The 8,685-nt window shown below is 36.1% G+C and overlaps 2 protein-coding genes across 2 annotated transcripts; one reads left to right on the top strand and one right to left on the bottom strand.

The window, feature by feature from the left end:
- The first annotated feature begins 1,304 nt into the window (after window positions 1–1,304).
- LOC108975714 (putative nuclease HARBI1) lies at window positions 1,305–2,506 on the top strand. The gene is made up of 4 exons (XM_018944407.1): window positions 1,305–1,616; window positions 1,766–1,835; window positions 1,902–2,049; window positions 2,124–2,506. Exons 1-4 carry the CDS (start codon window positions 1,549–1,551, stop codon window positions 2,504–2,506), a joined length of 669 nt encoding a protein of 222 aa, XP_018799952.1. The 5' UTR covers window positions 1,305–1,548.
- A 17-nt stretch (window positions 2,507–2,523) lies between these two features.
- LOC108975716 lies at window positions 2,524–3,347 on the bottom strand. The gene is made up of 2 exons (XM_018944409.1): window positions 3,157–3,347; window positions 2,524–3,065 (listed from the first exon to the last, which is right to left on the bottom strand). The coding sequence occupies exons 1-2, from the start codon at window positions 3,328–3,330 to the stop codon at window positions 2,550–2,552; spliced, it is 690 nt and encodes a 229-aa protein (XP_018799954.1). The 5' UTR covers window positions 3,331–3,347; the 3' UTR covers window positions 2,524–2,549.
- Between the last annotated feature and the right edge of the window lie 5,338 nt (window positions 3,348–8,685).

Genomic DNA, 8,685 nt, shown 5'->3' with positions numbered 1-8,685 from the left:
AAACATAAAGCTTCTACCTTGTTTGGAAAGAATGTTGTTAATATTTACTATTATAAACAATTACTTTTAAATACTTTTTCTGCTAGACTCCATTCCTTTAATAGTTCGAGTATGGCGTCTGTCTGTTCTTTGCCAGTACCAGCTGACACGGCAGGTACTCCAAGTAGATGTTCAATGCCATCTGTTGTTATCACAACTGGTAATCTGTCCACTTTTGCATTTCCTGTGATTGTCGGTAAAATTTTTCCATCCCAATGTGCCSTAATTTGATTTATATTGCTGTTTTTAAAATCCGTCATCTATTTTGCAGCAGTTTCCGAACTGATTTGTTTATGGCAAAGCCGAATCGATGTCTTGCTGATTACCAATGTACTGATATCATGTTCCAATGCTTCAGCCGCAGCTATCAGAATACGTACTGCGTCCCTATCACTGACTTTGCACTTGTCTAAGGTCGCAACAAGCTTTGAAGTGATAAAATGTTTCATTCTTCGTTTTCTGTTTTTTTGTTGAAAGCTACAGTTAGCAGTTTGATCAGTATTATCATCACTGTCGTATACATCAATTAGTTCTTCAGTATTGTCACTCAAATCATTCGCTGTTAAGAATACTTGGAATTATTCTTCACCCTGCTTTCCTTTTCGGATTACCTCTTTCTCAATACGAGATACAATTCAAATACACCAGGTTCTTTACGTTGATTCTTCAAAAACTCTTTATTTTCTTCTATTTTAATTAAATCTTACGCATTTCCGTGCACAATGTCAAATAAGTTATTCATATTTTTAATAAACTGAGCTTATCGCATTTTTTGAAGTGGTGTGCTGTGTTTGTAAGTTTTTTTGCAGATTTTTCCATTCTTTATATAAAGCTTCAACTTTTTGAACACTTCTATCAATTTGGCGCACTGGAATACGGGTTTTATTCGAATTTCGACCTCTTTGATAACCAGGGCCCGAATCTCGGCATTCGTGATCGAGCGAGCTATTGTATCGAAACAAATTTCGTGACGTTTCGAGTAGCCGGATCGCCGCACTCGATACGAAGCGAATCTAAATTAGCTCACTGTAACAGCCTCTCTACAAATGGCATTTACGAAGTGTCAAATTGTGAAATCAAAACCAAGAAAGTTGTTGAAGCCGTGCTATATTTTTTTATAAAGGTGAAATACTATTGTTTTTCTCAAAAGTGATGCATTCAATAGAAAACGTGCAGCAAGCCATAAGGAACCGAATGCGAGACAAAAGCAATCCCTTGACATTGCCGGAGGCAGCGTAAGGAATTAGAATTGTGTACAAATTAATTTCAATTGCCTACATGTTTATATTTACAGCTTCAGGAAACGGTTCAGACTCTCTAAAAGTGTACGTATTGGCTGAACTCAAATTTGAAGGGCATTTGTCAACCGCAGTGGCACCAATGATTCAACTGGGAGCGAATTTGTCCCTTTTGGCCAGTGGTGGCTAGCAGCACTTGGTGGGAAATGACTTTTTTATAGGAATATGTCAAAGCACTATTTGCAAAATAATAAAAAATGTAATCAGCGAAATGGAAACAAATTTGTGCCCCCAATTTATTAAATTCGTGCCCGACAATCTTTCGGAATGCACGAAATCGTTTGTTGAAAAATACAAAATTGCTGGAGGTAAGATTAGCACTTTTATTTTGAGTAGAATGTAGAGCTTCTAAAGCTGAAGCATACTTAACATATTTAAATATATGTTTGTGCATGCAGTTATTGGATGTATGGCACGCACTTTGGGCTGCAAAAACCAACAGTAAATGAGCACATGTTCTTCAACAGGAAAGGATACCATAGCCTCAACTCAATGATAGTAGGTTGCATATAAAATGTATGCGCATACACATACGTATACTTATAAACATTAATTTAATAACAGATGTGTGACCATGAATACCGCATTTTGGCCATTGACTCAAAGTATGGTGGAGCCRCACACGATTCCTTTGTGTGGAAGCATTCGGCACAACGAAAGTTTTTGGAGGAGCAATTTAACCAAAATAACTTACAAAATGTTTGGCTTTTAGGTACTATAACTTTTTATTATACTGTTATGCATATATGTACCTAAATTTAAAATACATTTTTCGTAAATCAATAGGAGATTCGGGTTATCCCTTGGAGCCGTGGTGTTTAACACCATTCAGGAACCCTGAAGAAGGGTCTACTCAAGCTCGGTTCAATGAGGCTCATTCTAAAGCTCGCTATGTAGTTGAAAGAACCATTGGTATCCTAAAGGGCCGTTGGAAAATTCTCAGCAATGACAAGAGAAGCCGTTACCAACCTGAAAAAATGGCACAATTCGGGAATGTATGTGCAGCGTTGCATRACATTWGCATACATTTCAAAGATGCGTCGTATTGTAGACATTCTGCAAGTGAAGCTATTAACACAGAATTCGATATGGGAAACGAAACTAATTTAACCAAAATTGGACACAAAATTCGAAACCATATAATGTTGGCGCTAGAAAATACAATTTGAATAAAACAAATATATGTATGTTTATTATTATTTGTATGTATATTTATTTATTTTCCTTTAAGGCTTCTAATTGTATTCGGTTAATTTGCAGCTCTATTGCTTTGACTTCCATATAAGCTTTGTGCGCTTCCTCTTTTATTTCCATCGACCTCTCCTTTAAAGCTATAAGCTTGTCTAGTTTTGCGCCTATACTCTGCTGGTAGCTTTCAAACGCGATCATGTTGTCTTTAATGAGGGCCAGCTTTTCATCGGCAGCATCCTGTTTGCTCCTCTTCGTAGCGGTGCGACTAATAGAGGGTTTCGGTGGAACTTTGTCTTCATCACTGTATAAAAGCTCTGCCATAAGCTTTTCGACAGGCTCTTTTTCAGGGGTGGAGTTGCCAAAAGTCCTTACTTCTCCCAGGCCTTCTACCGCAACGTCCCTGCCGGTAGCCTGAAGCAGTTGCTCTTCTGCTGTTTTTAGGTACTTTTCTTCGTAAGGACCACCACCAGTTCGTTGCTTCGACGCTTTGTTGAAAGACAACTTCTTTTTGACGTTGTGCTTTTGATCAGCAAATACCTAAGTGTATATGTATATAGAAAAAAACATTTGTGTTAATAAATTTGTTAAGACACTTATCAAAAGAGGAAATGCATGGAGATCTACGTACTTTCCGCCAAGACTTAGCATCCTTCATTGGTGGACCGGCCGCATTAAGCAGGACCGCCAAGGAGTCCCACAATTTATTGGCAGCAGCTTTGCCCTGACCACAATTCGGCAACATATTTTTGGCCAAATCTTGATGCCGAAGCATGTATTCGGTCATTAAATTTTTTTGTCTCATGTTGATTTTATTAACATTTATCCTAAAAAATTAGTTTATTTATAAAATAGTCAATAACATAAAGGCTAACTTAAATTTTATTTGATTTTTTCTGAGTAGACTCACGACGTTTGAAAACTTTTGAATTAACGATTGCAAATTATCAATCGAATGACATTTCGTTAGGTTCGTTTGAATTACAACTCGTTATCGAATGACAGAATGTCAAATTTCGAACGAGTGTACTCGATGACGAGTGCCGCAATCCGAAAACTAGAAATTTCGAACAATTTTACTCGTTCACGAATGCCGCGATTCGGGCCCAGATACGCATTTGAACGAAGATCCAATTTCACTTTACGCATGTTATAAAACAACACTTTCAAAACTTGCCCATTGGAAGGCAGCTTAGATTCAACAATTTGGCTTTCGTCATATTCTAATAAATAAATTTTTTCACTAGCTCTTGTGTCCATTTTGCAAATACAATCAATATCAATTCCCTTTAAAGCAATAATGTTTCTATGGTTCAAAGCTCAAAATAAATACACTTCACTTTTTACACACTTTTAATTGCCACGTGGCTCAAAACTAACGGTATTGACCAGATGTTGACTTTTCTGTTGTTGCCAACATTTTATTTTACCATTTAAATATATGCTTACAGAGTTGCCTTTATGCGATTTTTTTAGGCGATTATGTTTTAAAACTTTTATGCAAACAGTAACGGAGTATAGGAAAAAATACGGTAGCATTAATAAATCAGCATTAATAAATTAGACCTTTGGTATAAAGAATATTAATCATTAAACGTAAGTTAATTTCAATATAATAATATAATAGACATAGATTAAACATTTTACTTATATTTTCGTGCCTTGTCTATTGAAAAGTCCATATAAACCGGTTTTAGCCACTGTAACCTAAGGCAATCAGTTTAAGATTTTGGAATTTCGTTTTTGGCATAAAAAGGGAAAATTTGCGGGAGCGGTACACTCTTTTTGCAAAAAAAAACTTTCCCTTACAAGCAAAGACCAGTCTAATGTACATCTACCGCAAACATACGTTTTACTATTCTGACAAATATTATTTATTTTGTTATTGTGGCAAAGTCCTATTTGTCAAATTTTTCATTTGAAGATGTTGTAGTTGATACTTGTGGGTCTTCCTGCTATGATGAATGTTTCCCTCTTTCAGTTCTGTAATCGGCGGCTAGCTGTTCTGCTAATTGAAACAGGAACTGCTTTCGTTCTATTTGTATTCTGGTTACTTCTTTATAAAGGATTCAAACATTTATTGCAGACAAATCTAAAATGTTAAAAAATATTTGGAGGGGCCATCTACGATAACTAGATTTCACCGTATATTTTCTGGCCATTTAATCTGCCTTATCAACACCAAATTTTGTTTTATTATAAAATTGAATAGAATCTGGTAACATTTTTCTATTACTTTTATCAATTTTTATGCCTACAACTTAGAACAGCTACTCTTTAGATCTGCTTTCAAATATTGTAAGGACACAATTTTCTGATCTTTAACACTGTGGAACATTTTTGCGATTATTGTCTGGGGGGTGAGAAATTCCAAGTCAGGGTGATGGTACTAGGTCAGTATAGTAAAACCCTCAAAGGGTTTGGCGTTTGTATGTGTCAGTTTTTTTTATGACCTTTTAAATTTTTTCCTTATCTTGATGCTTTTTCGCTTAGTTGTAACATTTTGGCAAAAACCACAAAAAAAACCTATTTCCGAGAATGCTCTTAACATCCGTGCGACAGAAACATCGTAGTTGTTAGAACGATGTTTTCCCAACAAGCCTTCTATTACTTCTTTGATTGCCTACCATGTATTCAATTCAGCGTCGAGCGACGCATTCAAAATATTGTTGAATGCGTCACTTTTAATCAGCTTTCGTATATCTGGACCATWAAGTACGGATGATTGGAAAAACTTAATTTGTTAAGATGGAAAACCATGGGAAATAAGGAAAAAATTTAAAAGGTCATAAAAAAAACTGACACATACGAACGTCAAACCCTTTGAGGGTTTACTATACTGACCTAGTACCATCACCCTGACTTGGAATTTCTCACCCCCCAGACTAGCTGTTGTACTGTTTAATTCTCTTTTATTTTCTCTAATACGTAGTTCCAATTAATGTAGTTTTTTTGGCCAATGATTTCGTCGCTAGTGACATGCTCGTGAAAGATTGTCGGTCGCGACATTTCTTCCGCATCCTTTTTACGGATCGACAAGTTTCAGAATCACGTATTCGCTTAGAAGCATTGACGATGGTCGTTGTTCATCTTTCCTCAAGTAAGCAAAACCATTCCACACGTACTTGCTTGTAACGTCTGATGCAAGCCAGAATTTAATATCAAAGTTATTTGGTTCATTAGTCATACATTGTATAAACTTGCGCCTATCGTTTGTTGGAAATAATTGATCGTATAATGTTATGTTTTGCCCTGGTTAATAGCAAGCTTGACTGGTTTCWATAAACTTGTCCCATATTTCCGAAACCAAGCCAAATTTATTTGTTGGGATGCGTGTACATCTTTCAGTCCGTTTGTCAAAAGTTATTTCGTGACATAGTTCTTCTGAAAAATTCGGGACCCCATTTGATTAACCATAAAGAACTTAGTATTAAATTGTTTGCTTCATAGGCTCCACGAGCATATAAAATCCAATGAAAGCACGTATTTCCGGTAGTGTAGTTGCCCAATCGTAATCCTAAATTCGGTGGGCTTCTTCTTCTGTGCACATTTTTATACGTTTGATAGTATAACCCTTTATTATCAACGAGAATGCACTGACAAGATTATTTACCATAACGTTCCGTTTTGCGTAGCCTGTTGGTCCTGGCGCACCCCTAAATTTTGTCAAATTTTGGCCAAGCAGTATCATCTGAAGCTGTTTCGGTCTCCTGAGAGGTATTTTCAGTTTCTTCGCCTGAAACAATTAGCGCACTAAGCCTGATCCGATTCATCTTCAGACGATAATTCCCACCTCGTTGCATTTGATTCTATATCGGAACACTCCTCCCCTATCTTTCTTAGCTTTTCTAAAAGTTCTCTTCTCTTGGACCTTTTTATAAGAACTTAGGGCGCGAAAAAAATGAACATCGTGTTATAACGACTTGGAGTACGAAAAGGGAACAGAGCAGTCAAAATTACTGCTTTTCGGCAATATGTATAGGTATAACACACTTATATATGTATATTGGAAATGAGGAAGAGTGCAACAACAATGATTAATTAATCCATTTATATGTTGTGGAAAAAGTCACAAAAATTATAAGAAGTCACTATTTTTTTAAATGAAATTCGAAATCAATCAAAATGACTTGCTTAGCCAATCTAGTGTTAATTAATCGGTGCTTCCATCTCCTCTTGACAGCTAGTTTGCCATTCCTTTATGCTGGCTACTTTTTCTTCTTGCGTTCTGCCCATGTTAACCCTCTAACAGGCAAAACTAAAATCGTTGACAGAAAAGATTCTGAATTTTTTTATAAGGTAAATAGGCTCCATAAACCTCAAAAATATCATCATATGATTTGTTTTCATTTTTTGTGCTCGCAGGTGAGAATAATTTGTAGCCCGCCTCAGGGCAGCCTTGCCGGCTTAGATCAAAATAAAGAAATAGGTGTGGTTTCAATTAAAACTTCATTTTATTTCAAAAGAAAAGAAAATAAGAAAAACAAATGAATAATTTCAATAACTAGGGGAATTCGAATAACAAAGTTGATTAGTTTTTATGATGGTAATCAAAAACACAGTTTTTCGTAGTCGAGCAGCTTAAATTTAGTTGACATTTGAAACAAAAATACTTCGTTTCTGAACTTAGGCACAATTTACATTTTCTTTTTCCACCATCTTTCGGAAGCCAAATGGGAAAGTGATCATACTGACAAAAGCGAACATCCGCGACTGGATGTTCTGCTCTTTTCCCTACATTAAATTTATTTCCTGCGGATGTTGATAGTGTGAAACTTGGCCGACCAGCAGGACGATTGAGTTTGTAAGCGACAAGACCAGCATCAATTTCTTCACGGAACTCTGGTAACTTTAACAGCTTGTCATCTTGTGCAGATACATTGTTGTTGCAACTTTCTAAATGCAGACGTCGATACAAAATATATGAATTTGTCGCAGCCATATCTACGAAATGGTAAAAAAGGCGTGTTATCGGATTTCGAGCGTTTGCGTGGATATGATAACGACCCATAAGTCCATCCATTAAGTCTACTCCCCCCATATGGCTATTATATCCGTAATCCCATATAATTTGGAGGCAATCTACTTCTATATGCTGCTTTTGTTTTCTATCGTAGCGTGCAACTTTGGCCGATTGCTCGTTTTCATTTTCTCTTTTAAATAGCTGAATACCAACGTAAATTGATGCCAATCGCACTGTCTTGTTGTTTTTCCACAAAACCGTGTTAATATCGACACCATATGCAGCCCCAACGTACTCAATTGAGTATCCTCTTTCTTCGTTCTTTACATCCTTGTCCAAGGGAAGCTTGCATTTTGGTATTCGATTCGCTCGTATCGTGTCCAAGCTGTAGATGCTCCTTGCGCGTAAATATACCAACAAAGGTATAGAATTTGTCAAAGCAGAGAATGTGATGAGCAAAATCAGGTATTGTTTGTGGTAGTCGTACAACTACATTTGCAGTACTTAAAAAAAGACAAATATCTTTTTATCGCCAAAAACTTTTTTACAGTCATTGATTCTTCAATTGGAGTGAAAGCACTTTTTCCCCAATAGCTCTCCAAATTCGGATAACGGTAAACGGACATATTAATGAGTACGCCAATGTACTTAAAAATTCCTTCAGCGTCGATCTTAAACTGGCTGTTGCCGTTTTCATAATAAGCTGCTCGATTTGTTTCTTCCACAATCAATAGAACTAGTTCTTTTGTAAAAAATAGCAGAATATTTCCATCGGTGTGTCAAGCTTTCTGATTTACGGTGATAAGCATGAGTTGCCGCGGAAGGCCACATGCAATCACATGTAAACGCATATTTTTGTTTCGCCAAATAATATTTAAAAAATCATTTGCGCTTTTCGAGATATTTTCAATACATTCAAGACATATGTATATCGACTGAGGCAATCAAGTGCAAACTTTGAATGAAAAACATATACCTGAACCTGTAAAACCACCAGAAGAGGGAACAACTAAGGAATAAGTAGTTTCCAAGAATGGCAATGGATTTTTTTAAAAACCTAACAATAAGTTATAACATCTTAAATCTATTTAGAAACTAGACAAGCTCAATTAAGTCAATCGTCTTGCACGCCTTTTTTTTTATAACCTTTTCTATTTCTCTATTACTGATTTTTCCAAACAGTTTATAGCTTTTATT

The sequence above is a fragment of the Bactrocera latifrons genome, unplaced genomic scaffold (genome assembly GCF_001853355.1).
Source record: "Bactrocera latifrons isolate USDA-ARS-PBARC rearing strain unplaced genomic scaffold, ASM185335v1 scaffold_688, whole genome shotgun sequence".
Classification (NCBI taxonomy): domain Eukaryota; kingdom Metazoa; phylum Arthropoda; class Insecta; order Diptera; family Tephritidae; genus Bactrocera; species Bactrocera latifrons.
The sequence above is the reverse complement of the archived record's forward strand: the minus strand, read 5'-3'. Positions and strand labels throughout refer to the sequence as shown.

Excerpts from the sequence above, each read along its gene's own strand:
- LOC108975716 (XM_018944409.1), bottom strand. The coding sequence starts at position 3,330 with ATGAGACAAAAAAATTTAATGACCGAATACATGCTTCGGCATCAAGAT. Across the intron at positions 3,066-3,156 it reads ATGCTAAGTCTTGGCGGAAA|GTATTTGCTGATCAAAAGCA; the intron begins GTACGTAGATCT and ends ATATACACTTAG.